This window comes from Rhinoderma darwinii, chromosome 3 (genome assembly GCF_050947455.1).
Source record: "Rhinoderma darwinii isolate aRhiDar2 chromosome 3, aRhiDar2.hap1, whole genome shotgun sequence".
Lineage (NCBI taxonomy): Eukaryota > Metazoa > Chordata > Amphibia > Anura > Rhinodermatidae > Rhinoderma > Rhinoderma darwinii.
In genome coordinates, this window is record NC_134689.1 from 232,887,030 (window position 1) to 232,902,813 (window position 15,784).

At 40.1% G+C, this 15,784-nt stretch overlaps 1 protein-coding gene across 2 annotated transcripts in view; it reads left to right on the forward strand.

Moving 5' to 3' along the window:
- Positions 1-15,784, forward strand: part of EXOC4 (exocyst complex component 4) — a 410,874-nt gene that overhangs the window by 71,841 nt on the left and 323,249 nt on the right. For both annotated transcript variants that reach the window (XM_075857510.1, XM_075857508.1), the window contains exon 8: positions 15,629-15,774. In XM_075857510.1, coding sequence (XP_075713625.1) covers positions 15,629-15,774 — 146 coding nt within the window. The remainder of the gene's footprint in view (positions 1-15,628; positions 15,775-15,784) is intronic.

The window sequence follows — 15,784 nt, forward strand, 5'->3', positions numbered from 1 at the left end:
AGGATAGACCTCCATTCCAGCCTCCACTGCCGTCTTGCTGTGCACCATGATGACCTTTGAGAGCGGTGGCATTTGGTCAATGGAACACCTGTAGCTGGACGTCTGGCTCGTAGCCCAATGTCATGCAAATACCTTCTGATGGTTTGTGTCCACACTGGTTGCCGCCCTAGGCTTGGGGTGTGACGTCAAATTTGACTTGCAGTACAGAATGGGTCACTACGGGCCATTCTTTCAGTCAGACCTCTTGCTGTCATTCCCGAGTGTGTGTGTGTGTGTGTGTGTGTGTGTGTGTGTGTGTGTGTGTATATATATATATGTATATGTGTGTGTGTGTGTGTGTGTGTGTGTGTGTAAAAAAAAAAATAATAGAAAAGCAGCACAGCTCCAGTGGTGGGTGCAAATCTTCCTAGGCTCAGGCTAAGAGCCCTCAGAAATACCTCAAGCAAAAGAATTGAGGCAGCACTCCGAAGTAGTGGATGAAAATGTTGGTGTGTTCACTCCACAGGCAGGCAACGTTTCGATCCCAGCTTCCTTTGATCTTTTTCAAGCCTTGAAAAAAATGCGGTCCTTGAAGACAAAACGGTTCCGGTCACATACAGATGTGGGAGTTGCAGAGCTTGTAACTTTATCCAGACTGGGAAGAGATTCCGAAGTGTTACCACCCAAATCGAATATGATATTCGGGACTTTGTAAATTGTAGAACTTCGGGGGTAGTGTATCTGATCACATGTCCATGCACACTTAACTATGTGGGTAAGACCATTCGGCAATTTTGTCGCCGCATTAGGGAGCATGTAGGGGATGTGACAAATGAAAGGGCACTCCCGTATCTAAACATATATACATGAGAAACCTCAAGGAAGAGCAGAATGTTTACATTTTCAGGCTATTGAATTGGTGCGTCCACCAAAAAGAGGTGTGGGCTGGGACAATTTGATCCTGAGAAAAGAAGCCCAGTGGATCCATAGACTGGCATGTATGCAACCAGATGGGTTAAATGAACAGATGAACTACACATGTTTTATTTAAATCAAAACCTATATGAGTCCATTCATATATATGATCTTTATGTATTGGTACTAGGGTTTTATTTGTGCCCTACCATCTGGGTCACCCAGTACTTTTGTTTAACTAAATGGTTTTCTTATTCCACTTTCTTTTTTGTTAGATCAGTATGCATGTAATATTGGAGGTTGCCAGGACGCAGTCTGGAGCTGGGCAGCGTCTTCTATTCCCATAGTTATGGGTTACTCCTCCGCCTAGATAGGAAGGGCTGGAGGCTGTATTTGGATGCTCTCTTTTGGTCTTCTCGGCACATGCGTACTTAGGAGGTGAAGGCTGTGAATGCCGGTCGTGTTATATGATGTTCCCGACATCACATGACCTTACGTCACCGATGATGCTCGCATCGATGATTGGCCGGCATCGGAGCTTGGCCTCAGCCAAGGGGGCGGAGTATAAGTTATATATACTCCGAGTCCTGAAAGAAGCGTGCCGCTGATATCCATGCGAGCACGCTTCTGTGTGTGTGTTTGGAACTAAATGTATTTGCACAATCTAATATCGCTGGCGTAGCAGCCAGCTTCATAACGAACAGATCCCTGATGAAATGATTATATAGAACCATGTAGGGTCGCATGTGAGAAGGGGTATTTAGCGTAGGTGACAGTGTTACCGATATTTTTACCCTGACACTGGTGTGCTCAGGTAGACTTCGTGGTTACTCCAGTGTATTTTTGGGTGTAATTCGAACCAATGGTTAAACGTTTCAACCCCATGCATCATATGAGAACATTCATCCAAAAAGGTTCGCAATTGAATCAGTGAATGAGTTACTAATTTCTTTAAAATTCATTGAGCACGTAGGGCTTTTGTCACGGTGGTGATTGTACCCCTGATTTTAGCAAGATATTTAATAAAGAATTTAAAAATGTTACTCTTTAGTCACAATCGGTGAATCATCACATGACCAGGACAGATTCTTAACCCGTTAGTGACCGCCCGATAGTGTTTTTACCTCGGTCACTAATGGGCTTTATTCCGATGCAATAGACTTTTTACGTCACTGCATCGGAATAAATAAACAGAGCAGGGAGCTGTCAAATCTCCCTGCTCTCAGCTGCCAGAGGTAGCTGAGGGCTGGGGGCAACCCTGCTCGAACGTGTGAGATCGATATTCGTATCGATCTCACCCGTTTAACCCCTGAGATGCGGCGCTCAATAGCGTGCGCCGCATCTGAATGGTTTTGGAGAGAGGGAGGGAGCTCCCTCTCTTCCCACCGGCACCCGGCGATAAGATCACCGAGTGTCTGTGTCTCCGATGGCAGCCAGGGGCCTAATAAAGGCCCCCAGGTCTGCCTGTAGTGAATGCACTGCAATACAGAAGTACTGCAGTGTATTATAAATGCGATTGGATAATCGCATAGTGAAATCCCCTATTGGGACTAGTAAATAAGTTAAAAAAAAAAAAGGTTAGTAAAAAGTGGAAAAAAAATAAATTAAAAACACACACTTCCCCCTTACAAACTGCTTTATTATTAACAAACAAAATAAAGTAAAAAAGTTACACATATTTGGTATCGCCGTGTCCGTAACGACCCCAACTATAACCTTATTACATCATTTTACCTGCACGGTGAACGTCGTAAAAAATTAAATAAAAAACCGTGTAAAAATTGCTGTTTTCTTTGAATCCAGCCTTAAAAAAAAATGTGATAAAAAGTGATCAAAAAGTCGTATCTCCAAAATGGTACCGATAAAATCTACAAGTCGTCCCGCAACAAAAAAGCCCTCCTACAATTGCATCGGCGAAAAAATAAAAACGTTACGGCTCTTCAAATATGGAGACACAAAAACAAATAATTTTGAAAAAAGTGTGTTCACTGTGTAAAAGTAGTAAAACATACAAAAACGATGCAAATTTGGTATCGTTGCAATCGCAACAACCGACTGAATAAAGTTATTGTGTTATTTATACCACACGGTAAACTGTGTTTAGGACGCAAAAAAGTGTGGCGAAATTGCTGGTTTTTTTTCTGTCCCCCCCCCCCCAAAAAAAAAAATTAATAAAAGTTCATCAATAAATTTGAATCACCCCAAAATTGTGCGATTAAAAATTACAACTTGTCGACGCATATACAGCTATGTCGACGCAAAAATAAAAAGGTTATAGCTCTTGGAATGCGACGATGGAAAAACTTAAAAAATGGCTTGGTCATGAAGGTCTAAAATAGTCTGGTCATTAAGGGGTTAAATTTCCTGGAAATAAACAATGAAGGTTCTCGTTAAGGGCTCGTCCACACGTAACGGAATTGCTGCGTATTTTCCTTCCGGAATTGCTGTCGGAAATTATGCAGCAGAATACAGTAGCAGCGAAGTGGGTGAGATTTAACAAATCTCATAGACATGCTGCGTAACATTTCCACGCAGAAATTCACCTGTGGTGCGTGTTTTTCGTACCGCAGCATGTCCATTCTTTCAGCGTAAAGTGGACTGAATTGTAAAAAATGCAGACATTTTCTGCAGCAATTCCATCAGGTGTGGACAAGCCCTAAGACTTCAAGCAGTGATCTTGAAAACTGTGAGAAATTAATACATAATGTATATTGAAAATAGGTATATCTTTATAAGCTTTATTTGCTGGATCCATTATACTTGATTAACTATGAAGCACATAATTGGCAAGCAGAAAACAAATGTCAATGGGAACCTATTATGAAATTATGAATACCATTTTACCTCATAACTTAGAAATTGTATTATAGAACAAGTGATGCATCAGGTGGTAACTCCGCCCAAAAATGTAAAATAAAAATGCCACATGCTGTTGAATGGCCGCTAATGACTGTTCCGTGAATCACGGACCGCACACGGATGGCTTCCGTGTGCAGCCTGTTATTTCATGGACCAAAGCAATGCAAAGGCAGAGCCCGTTCCGTCAAAAACGGGCAGGAGTAGGACCTGCACTACTATTGACAGAACGGCCACACGGTTCCGTTAAAACAACGGAAGTGTGCATGGCCACATTGAAATTAATGTGTCAGGGTGCTATCAGTTAAAAAAAACGGATAGCACCCTGACGGAAAAAACTGAAGTGGGCATGAGGCCTTACTGTGTCTGACATATTGTAAAGTCAAATCCGTACCGGTCTAGCAGAATGGACCTATCGTAAGAATGAGCCAGCCTTGAACCGTAGAACTTTTTTTTCACAAGCATAGTTTATATTACGTCAGTATCTTTACGGTCCATATAGCAGAACTCTTCATAATCTGTGGAGCTTGTTATATGAGCGTAAAAAATATGTTTGCATTTGGAATGCGCATTGTGTGCTACTTTTTATGTTTGCCGATCCAAACCTCCCATTGACGTCTATGGAGAGTGTTCAAAGTAAATCCGTTCTGCATTAGTATAGCCTAAATATTGCATCTGGTTTTTTTTTTGTTTTTTTTTAAAGAGGGCTTTTTTTGTGTGTTTTCTGTTCCTCCCTAGAATGTTTATTCCTGTAATGGATCTCTATACAGATGCAATACTGATGACCAATAATGTTATGTAATCCATAAATTCGGATGTATGAAACTGGTGTAAGTGTAGTGTACAGATGCATGGACATACGCAGACACTTGTCGTTAAAGTGAATGAGAGTTGTGGAACTCACATTTCCATACCTCTTACTCATTTCACAGGAGTCACCACTTATGTTGATTTAAAAAAATGAACACTTTAAAATATAAATTCCACTTTGGTAAAACTACATGTGAGGTTCATTGTAGAAACTGTGATTTTCTTCTCATTGAGGAATTGGGGCCTTTTTTAAAAGTGAGAGTGATTCTATAGTAAAATAGGGAATCTTGGTAGAATTCATATTCCCCTCTGTAACCCATGTTGGCAGAAAAGTTATGTGTTGTGCCTAAGAGGTTAACATGTATCTGGGGTCATATTCTCTCTTGGGCCATCCCAAAATCTGAGGAAATAACACTCTTGCAGATCAAGGTTCTCCTCCCGTTGCCATTAAAGTATTATAGAAGTGACTTTTCTATGTGTTTGCTTTTTTTTTTGATTCTGTAAAGCGGCATATTTCTAAGGTACAGTAGGATTCTTAATCATACCGAAATCAAAGAAATATTTGTCTGTAATTTGTTACATCAGCCGAGATTTAGTTAGCGGAACCTCTAGGCGAGAGCCTGAGCATTTTCTTTCCAGGGGAGTTTTATGAAGCTAATGAGACAGGGTGCCAAAATAAGTCAATTTAACAAGCTCTCCCCAAGTAAATAAAGATAAACACTGGGATTTTTTTTATTTTCCTCTCTTCTATAGAAGCTAATGCAGCGGAATAACGGCCATTACACAAAACAAAGAATAGGCTCCATTAGATGCAGTTTGTCAGCGGTGCTTGTACGGGAATAATCCCATACAAATAGTATCCATGCAAGTGCACATTCTTATAATAAGACATAACTAGCAACATGAAAACAGAAGACAATAACCGTAAGATTAATCAAACCCGCTAAAAAAAAATATTCGACTGCAATAGCCTAATACATGGTTCATAGGTAGAGTAGGGATGTTCTCTATTCTTTTCCTACTGTTAGATTAAACTCCATATAATACAGAACAGTTGTATGATTGTAAGGTTAGAACCATATACAGGGAAATGCCTTTTTAATCTGGAATCCATTTATACAGAATTCCGAGACATTTTATAAAAAAAATTGCACATTTTTCGACACATTGTAGAGTCAGACACCGTAGTAAATCTGCTCTAGTATCTATTAGATGTAGTGCAGCCATAATGTTGAATATAACCTGCAGATTTTGCGCCTTTTTGCTTCCCACTGTAGGATTTCTGTAAATGTACATTTTTACTTTAGAACTTTAAGTGGGCGGGCACTTCTGTGTGTGGATCAGAGGGTGATCATTCTTTGGCTGGATTTACACGAGCATGTGCCTTTTTGCGCACGCAAAAAACGCAGCGTTTTGCGTGCGCAAAAGAAACTTAACAGCTCCGTGTGTCATGATCATATGGTGCGCGGCTGCGTGCTTTTCGCACAGCCGCCATCCTTGACACTCTGTATGTTTGTAAACAGAAAAGCACGTGGTGCTTTTCTGCTTTCATTCATACTTTTCACTGCTGTTGCGCAAATCACGCTCGTCCCACGGAAGTGCTTCCGTGGGCCATGCGTGGTTTTCACGCACCCATTGACTTCAATGGGTGCGTGATGCGCGAAATACGCACAAAGAACGGACATGTCGTGAGTTTTACGCAGCGGACTCACGCTGCGCAAAAATCACCAACTGTCTGCACGGCCCCATAGACTAACATAGGCCCGTGCGAGGCGCGTGAAAATCACACGCGTTGCACGGACGTATTTTACGTTCGTCTGAATAAGCCCTTCTGGTAGGGACTTAAGAAGGAACAAAGATTCAGGCTGGTTGAAATTCTGCAAATCTGGAACTTATTACCTCTGACAACAGGCTTGGGCAAAAATCAGACGACTCTCCTAAACATCCAATTGAAGTCATCAAGATTTGTCGATGTTTATAAAATGTGGTAGGCCAGTTTAACCCCTTAGTGACCAGCCCATTTTAGGCCTTAATGACCAAGCTATTTTATTCGTTTTTCTATAGTCGCATTCAAAGAGCTATAACGTTTTTATTTTTTTGTCTACATAGCTGTATGAGGACTTGTTTTTTGCGGCATTAGTTGTGCTTTTTAATAGCACCATTTTTGAGTACATATAATTTTTAATTAACCTATTAATTAATTAATTAATTAATATAATTAACCTTTTTGCGGGGGATTATAACAAGAACCTGAAATTCTGCCATTGTTCTATGCGTTTTTAAATTGACGCCGTTCACTATGCGACGTAAATAACATGTTACCTTTATTCTATGGGTCGGTACGATTACGGCGATACCACATATGTAGAGGTTTTTTTATGTTTTACGACTTTTGCACAATAAAAACACTTTTGAACTAAAATTATTTGTTTTTGCATCGTCGCTTTCCAAGAGCTGTAATTTTTTTATTTTTCCATCAATGTAGTGATTTTTTGGGCTTGTTTTCTGCGGGACAAGACGTAGTTTTGAATGATACTGTTTTGGGGTGCATGGGACTTATTGATTCATTTTTATTATGACTTTTTTGGGGGGCAATGGAAAAGAATTGCAATTTCGCCATGTTTTTTTTGCGTTTTTTTTTTTACGGTGTTCAACTTGCGGTTTAAATGACATATTAACTTTATTAATGGAGTCATTACGGTCGCGGCGATACCACATATGTGTACTTTTTTTTTTTTTTTACACTTTTACTAATTAAAACCACTTTTTTTTTAAAAAAAAAGGATTTTTTTTTTTTTTTTTTTTACTGTACTTTTTATTAATAATCTTTATTTCACATTGGTGACTTATTTTATTAGTCCCACTAGGGGAATTTACTGTGCGATCTTCTGATCGCTGCTATAATGCTTTGGTATACTTCGTATACCAGAGCATTATTGCCTGTCAGTGTAAATCTGACAGGCAATCTGTTAGGACGTGCCTCCGGCGCGTCCTAACAGGCATATGTCCAGGGCAGACCTGGGGGCTTTTATCAAGCCCCCGGCTGCCATGACACCCCATCGGAGACCCGCGATTGCATTCGCGGGCCGCCGATGGGTGACAGGGAGCTCACTCCCTTTGTAAACAAAGTTAAATGCCGCGGTCGCTATTGACGGCGGCATTTAACGGGTTAAACGGCCGCAATCGAAGTAAACTAAGATCGCGGGCGTTGGAGCAGGAGCTCAGCTGTCATCAGACAGCAGAGCCCCGGCTCCTGCCTGCACGGGAGACCCGTGCAGGACTTAGACTAGGCTGACGTGAAAAGGCGTCAGCCTAGCCTAAGGGGTTAAAGAGGGGTTAAAGAGGCTGTCACCACATTATATGTGCCCTATCTCCTACATAATGTGATCGGCGCTGTAATGTAAAGAACAGTGTTTTTTATTTTGAAAACCTATCATTTTTTAGCAAGTTATGAGCAATTTTAGGTTTATGGTAATTAGTTTCTTAATAGACAACTAGGCGTTTTTTACCTTTTGACCAAGTGGGTGTTGTAAAGAGAAGTGTATGATGCTGACCAATCAGCGTCATACACTTCTCTCCATTCATGTCCATTTGTAATCACAGCACAGCGTGATCTCGCGAGATCACGCTGTGCTGTCACACCCACATTAACTTTACTGAAGTGTCCTGAGAGTGAATAGACATTTACTCCAGCCAGGACGCGATGTCTATTCACACTCCTGACACTTCGGTAAAGTTTGTGTGGGACTTACTCACACAGCACAGCGTGATCTCGTGAGATCACGCTGTGCTGTGATTCACAGAAACTTAATCGAAGTGTCGGGAGTGTGAATAGACATCGCATGCTGGCTGGAGGCAATGTCTATTCACTCTCGAGACACTTCAGTAAATTTAATGTGGGTGTATGTGACAGCACAGCATGATCTCGCGAGATCACGCTGTGCAGTGAATACAAATGGACATGAATGGAGAGAAGTGTATGACGCTGCTTGGTCAGAGTCATACACTTCTCTTTACAACGCCCACTTGGTCAAAAGGTAAAAAACGCCTACAACTAATTAGCATAAATCTAAAATTGCTCATAACTTACTCAAAAATTATCGTTTTTCAAAATAAAACACTGTTCTCTACATTTACAGCGCCAATCACATTATGTAGGAGACAGGGCACATATAATGTGGTGATAGATAAGAGTTTAAAACCTTATTTGGGATTAAAAACCCAAAATGTTCATACAATGTATTCTAGTATAACTGTTATGTTTTTTTTTTGTTTGTTTTTTTACCAGTTATTTTCTCATTGACTATATCTGGTCAGTGTTCTCTCTCTGGTCTTCTGAATTATTAGATTTTCAGAAATTTCAAAATTATTTTTTTTTTGTGGTTTTCAAATTACGATTAGTGATTGCTGACATTTTGCATACATTTAACACATTTCTCGCATTCCTTCATCTCTTATCGGACTAGAATGTAACGTGTCTCTAATGACATAAGGCAGTTTAGTCTCACAGAAAATTTTGAGAATACGCCCAGTGCTCTCATAATCTCTACAAGTAGCAATAAATATGACCAGAGTTTAAAGGGAATGTGTCATCAGCATATTACTTATTATGCAAATCAGGTTTTTAAGAATAGTGTTTTGACGCGAATGCATCTTGTCTAGGGATGAGAGAGGTATTAGCATCGAAATGCGCATTGGGGCGGACTTCCGCTGTGTAGCTACTCCTGCATCCAATATGGATATGCTCTGTCCCTAGACATGTATTTGCATTATTCATGTTATTATTTTCCCTCATCTCTATACTGACCGTTTACAAATTACGTTGCTCTTTTTACTGTATAACATTTGTGTTAACAGTACTTTTGTACTTCTATATGTATACCTTATTTTGGTCTGCATAGTTCCTTTGGGGGCTGTTTTTGTCATTTTCTCTTCCCATTTGGAGTAGCACAGCGTATGGTCCTTTTTATCTGTGGGTTTGTGGATATTTTTTATTCTTTATATTTAGCTTTTATTGTTCAACCTATTAAAGGTTTTTTCAATTTCGCATACCCCTTGTTGTAGCCTCTATCTCTTATAGGTTTGTTGTGCTAAATAAATGTGGCATGTTCTGTGGCATGAACAGTAGTCACTCTGCTGAGATGGGTAGCTGTATCTGGGCTGTCTATTTTGTCTATTACCAATGGTGGATCCTGTGTTTTCTGACTCTAGCTGTGTAATAAAAGTGTTAACGTTCATTTTAATCCTGCCTTCTGACGATAATGAGATGACAAAATAGTGTACGGCTTTGTGGCCAGTGTGAAAATTGTAGTATTGTAGTCAAAAAGCCGCACCATTTCAGTTGTATAGGGTGCAAAGTCCTCGTCCGGACATATGACCAATGTACCAAGCAAACTCCAAAATACAAGGCAGCACTCCAAGTTTAGTGAAAACTGGGTGCAGCAGGTTGCGGCAGATGTGGCAGGTGACAGTAGTTGAAGCAGGTTGCGCCAGATGTGGCGGATGACAGTATGTGCGGCAGGTTGCGCTAGATGTGGCGGATGACAGTAGGTGCAGTAGGACACGACTCCAATCACTAAATAGGCTTAGGAACAAAACACAACACGGGATCAGGATACAGGTAGCCGAGGAAGGGAGCTCAGGGAACAGGATACGGCTAAAGGACCATTTGAAAGACTAACATGTGAATTACAAACCACGCTCAGGCAAGGAATAAAAGAGCAGGGCCCTTTTTATAGTTAAAGGTGAGCTGGAGCATAATTACATTTAAGGCCGGGAACAAGCGCGCCCTCTAGTGGACACTACGGGACAGAGCTGCTGCATGTGCTGACGTCTCTGGGGCGGGAGACGTCGGCAGGAACAGGAAGATCTGAGGGCGGCTAAAAAGCGGAGGTTGCGGTCCGTGACCGTGGCCGTAACACTAAGCTTAGAGTATTAGTTTTCAAATTATATCAGGCTAAAAGTTCTAGGTGCGATATTCAGGGCATGGAATGCATTTGAAGTCAGGGAACAGGATTAAAAGTTTTTTAATTTCTGGTTTTGTGACCCTGTAAGGGCCTATTCATATCTGTGTTGAAAGACTCCATTTGGGGCCTCCGTCACAGATCAGGCCAAAAATACTTGAAACAATAGCGCAGCATACTGCGTTTTTGTTTCCAGTAAAACAACTGACACCCAGATGAAACCTATTAAAGTCAATGGGTTACGTCAGGTGCCTGTTGTCTCCATCATTCAATGGAATCTGCGCTTCCGGTATTTTCATTGCTCTGGTCCTCTGACGGAGCAGAATGGAAACCTGAACACAGATGTGAACAGGTCCTAAGGGAGGGGGAAGCTGCTAGTGAAAGCAGAAGGATAGCTCACCGCTTGTTACTGTAATTTTTCCCACTGTACGGCCTTCAGTGACCGGGGGGGGGGGGTTTACATGGGCCTTTGTTAATGTTATCACCCCCTCTTACCAGTGAGCGAGCATATGTGTTCTCTGTCGCATTTTTAGTGAGCTCTTCTTTTTTTTTTTTCTCTCTTTTCTTTCTTCCCTGCTACACCTACTATTGGGGTGAGGTCAGACCATTTGTCGACTTCATGATTCGGATGTTGACAGACATCTGGATCATGGAGATTTATGGTCTATTCAGTTCTAGTAATTTTGTGAAGTCATGTGCATGTACAGTGAAGGAAATAAGTATTTGATCCCTTGCTGATTTTGTAAGATTGCCCACTGTCAAAGACATGAACAGTCTAGAATTTTTAGGCTAGGTTAATTTTACCAGTGAGAGATAGATTATATATATATATATATATAAAAAAAAAAAAAGAAAATCACATAGTCAAAATTATATATATTTATTTGCATTGTGCACAGAGAAATAAGTATTTGATCCCTTTGGCAAACAAGACTTAATACTTGGTGGCAAAACCCTTGTTGGCAAGCACAGCAGTCAGACGTTTTTTGTAGTTGATGATCAGGTTTGCACACATGTTAGATGGAATTTTGGCCCACTCCTCTTTGCAGATCATCTGTAAATCATTAAGATTTCGAGGCTGTCGCTTGGCAACTCGGATCTTCAGCTCCCTCCATAAGTTTTCGATGGGATTAAGGTCTGGAGACTGGCTAGGCCACTCCATGACCTTAATGTGCTTCTTTTTGAGCCACTCCTTTGTTGCCTTGGCTGTATGTTTCGGGTCATTGTCGTGTTGGAAGACCCAGCCACGAGCCATTTTTAATGTCCTGGTGGAGGGAAGGAGGTTGTCACTCAGGATTTAACGGTACATGGCTCCATCCATTCTCCCATTGATGCGGTGAAGTAGTCCTGTGCCCTTAGCAGAGAAACACCCCCAAAACATAATGTTTCCACCTCCATGCTTGACAGTGGGGACGGTGTTCTTTGGGTCATAGGCAGCATTTCTCTTCCTCCAAACACGGCGAGTTGAGTTAATGCCAAAGAGCTAAATTTTAGTCTAATCTAACCACAGCACCTTCTCCCAATCACTCTCAGAATCATCCAGATGTTCATTTGCAAACTTCAGACGGGCCTGTACATGTGCCTTCTTGAGCAGGGGGACCTTGCGGGCACTGCAGGATTTTAATCCATTACGGCGTAATGTGTTACCAATGGTTTTCTTGGTGACTGTGGTCCCAGCTGCCTTGAGATCATTAACAAGTTCCCCCCATGTAGTTTTCGGCTGAGCTCTCACCTTCCTCAGGATCAAGGATACCCCACGAGGTGAGATTTTGCATGGAGCCCCAGATCGATGTCTATTGCCAGTCATTTTGTATGTCTTCCATTTTCTTACTATTGCACTAACAGTTGTCTCCTTCTCACCCAGCGTCTTACTTATGGTTTTGTAGCCCATTCCAGTCTTGTGCAGGTCAGTGATCTTGTCCCTTACATCCTTAGAAAGCTCTTTGGTCTTGCCCATGTTGTAGAGGTTAGAGTCAGACTGATTATTTGAGTCTGTGGACAGGAGTCTTTTATTCAGGTGACCATTTAAGACAGCTGTCTTTAATGCAGGCACCAAGTTGATTTGGAGCGTGTAACTGGTCTGGAGGAGGCTGAACTCTTAATGGTTGGTAGGGGATCAAATACTTATTTCTCTGTGCACAATGCAAATAAATATATATAATTTTGACTATGTGATTTTCAGTTTTTTTTTTTTGTTTTTTTTATATGTAATCTCTCACTGGTAAAATTAACCTAGCCTAAAAATTCTAGACTGTTCATGACTTTGACAGTGGGCAAACTTACAAAATCAGCAAGGGATCAAATACTTATTTCCTTCACTGTAGGTATGGACGCTGCACATTTAAAATGTTTCCATTTCCACACTGAAAATGTTGAAATCCGCGGCAAACCTCTTCCATAGAATGAGCCTGCTGTAAATGTGATATCTGCAACATGCACTGATTTCTGTGTAAAATATTTTCCTTAGGAAATCTTATCCACATGGCTGGGACTGTAATCTGCGCATTTTCCTAACAGAAATTCGACTGCATTTCCATCCTGTGTGAAGGGGGCCTCATTTATTAGAAGGTTGTGTTCATCTCAGGCTCTGCTTGGGGTCAGACTTTTAGCCACAAATATTAATTTTATGCATATTTGTTTCCACAACGTTACACTTTACATTAATTCGTGCCTTAATGCAATTTATCAATGTGATGGGTGGCATTTTCACAATCGCCAGGTGCCTGCTTTCATAACCTATACGGAGGCATAAAATAATTTTTAAAATTTTATAATTCAGGTTTTATTTGTGTACATCAAGAGTGCAAAATTGTTGCAACAGCGAAAGGGTTAAGGGCTCACTTCTTTTTTTTCTCATGAAGAAAAAAACATGAATCCGCTCTACCAAATTTGAGAAATCGAGCCATCTTAAATCTTCACAGCGCTTATGTTTATTTCATGACTTTACTTCGTTATTGTGTCGTCTCCCAGCATATCAAAATTAAAATGCGAAGCTATAGCTGTCACAAAAACTCAACAGTATACAAAAAGTAGAAGTAGCAATGATGTGATATAGAAATTAGATAAGTTTCTCCAGAGTGTAAGAAAATTGAAATACCTAGGAATGATGTGCGCAATGCTAAATAAATCACAACTCATTACGAAGAAATTGGAAACCGCCAGATACGATTATTGCTGATATTTCACTAGGTATACATGCATTACTTATAAACTGTATTGCCCTTTGCAATGTTTTATGTATATAATGAATGTGTGTATGTTTGGAATTTTTTTTTTTAAGAGTTTTCTGACTTCTACTGTTGCTATTTTGCATGCCTTTTTTCCCACGTTTTCTCTTTCGCACTGGTTTGTTTGGCAGCTGTCATGTAGGATGAGCAAAAGTTTCTTGAAAATACAGTTCTTCCATATTCACTGTTGTCAAGGTAAAATTCATGAGCGCTTCCAGTGTCCAACTAAGGGTTAATGATTGAAAATAGTCTTATTAAGCGAACATTCAAGACATTGAAACTTCTTTGCCTGGAGCATTTTAATAGAGTTTATGGTGCTTAAGCAATTAAATACCCTCTCCCAGAGTTTCCTAAAGTGCTTCTATCAAGTAAAAGGGTTTTAATTTTTGTTTTCATTGAGTTAGGGAACATTAGCAAATCTACATTAATGGTGTTTCTAATTGTACAATTGGCATTGCTAATGGATTTAATTCTGCTGGCAGCTATTTCATTACCTAAATTACCCTTAAAGCTTTTCTGGTAATGTTTTGCTTTTTTTGTACAGTATCCAGGTAGCTTGTTAAGTTGTTAACTCTAATGTAGGTACCTTTTAGGACTGAACTTTATTTTATACAGAATAAAATTGTGATTTATTTTTTATTTTTTTTCCCTGCCTATTTCTGATGAGCAGCAATTCAGTTTATAGCTAATCCTAATTTCTTGGAAATTTTCTGGACCAAAGGGAGAATTTTATTAGTGCAAGTACAAAGTAGTAAAGTTGTAATCAAAAATACTATATCTGTAATCTTTCTAAGGGAGATTGGAAAAAAAGAGATTGGTTATGATAGATTTATTCTTTAGGCCAATGGTTCTCCACTTTTTATACCATACTAGATATGTTTAAACAATCTTCTTCATGAAATACTGTATTACTTACATTAACACAACCTACCCTTTATCCATTATGCCATTTATGCTATTATGGTAATCTCAACACCTTGGCTCAGTTCACACATCATTTTTCAGGCACGTTGGAAATCTATGTCGGGAGCACTCTGGCAAATGTCGGCCATTGACTCCCATTGCAAAAAAAAAAAAAAATTCCCCATCTTATGATTTTTTTTTTTTTTTCTGTGTCCTACTGGTAGATCACACTTTTGTTTTATACAGTGAAAAAAAAGGTATGCTGGAGCATACCGGCCCATTATATGCCAAAAGGACTAGGATGCACCCAGCATATGGCAAAAACAGTATACATCAGAAAATACTCCTGGCGTATATCCCCAACGTGCCTGAAAAAGTAGATGTTACCTTAACGTGGCACTTTCTGATGGAGACTTGCTAAATTTGAAATACCTGAAGTTCCGGTAGGAAGCTATTCTTAGGTAGCCGGTTTTCGCTATAGGCAGCAAAATGCCTTCCCTGGACGTTTCAAAAATCACGTAGAAACATGGTACACTTAACAGCAACTCAAACTTCCTCCATAACCTGTTTAAAGTACTTGTGATTTACCCATCATTGGTAATAACCAAGTTCTTTCACTATTGCTAAGCAAACCAGCCATCTCCCTCCACTCCCTGTACCGCTGCATTACCACACCGGTGTTCTATGCTTCCTTTCATTAACTAAAGCCCTAAAGTTACTATTATCATGAGTTTAGGGTATGCTGTATTTCGGTTTTAAAACGGATAAGTTGATTCCAGTTTTCTTTCAGGACTTGGTTGGCGATTGAAGTCATGGTTCCTAGGACAGAGATGGGGAAAGATATATGTTTTAGTTGTTTTAGCCTTACACATCAGAACATTTTTATTGTTGGTCAGTGACCACTAAATCTTTGAAAAGAGCCTTTATAATTTTCAATTTTGTTTTACACTTTGCAAATGATTGTGTTTTATGTAGATACTTCTGACCGAGTATTTGGATATGAAGAACACTAAGACTTCTACTGAAGCATCTGCCCAGCTGAGCTATGCAAGCACCGGACGAGAATTTGCAGCTTTCTTTGCAAAGAAGAAACCTCAAAGGCCTAAAAACTCTCTCTTTAAGTATGTAATG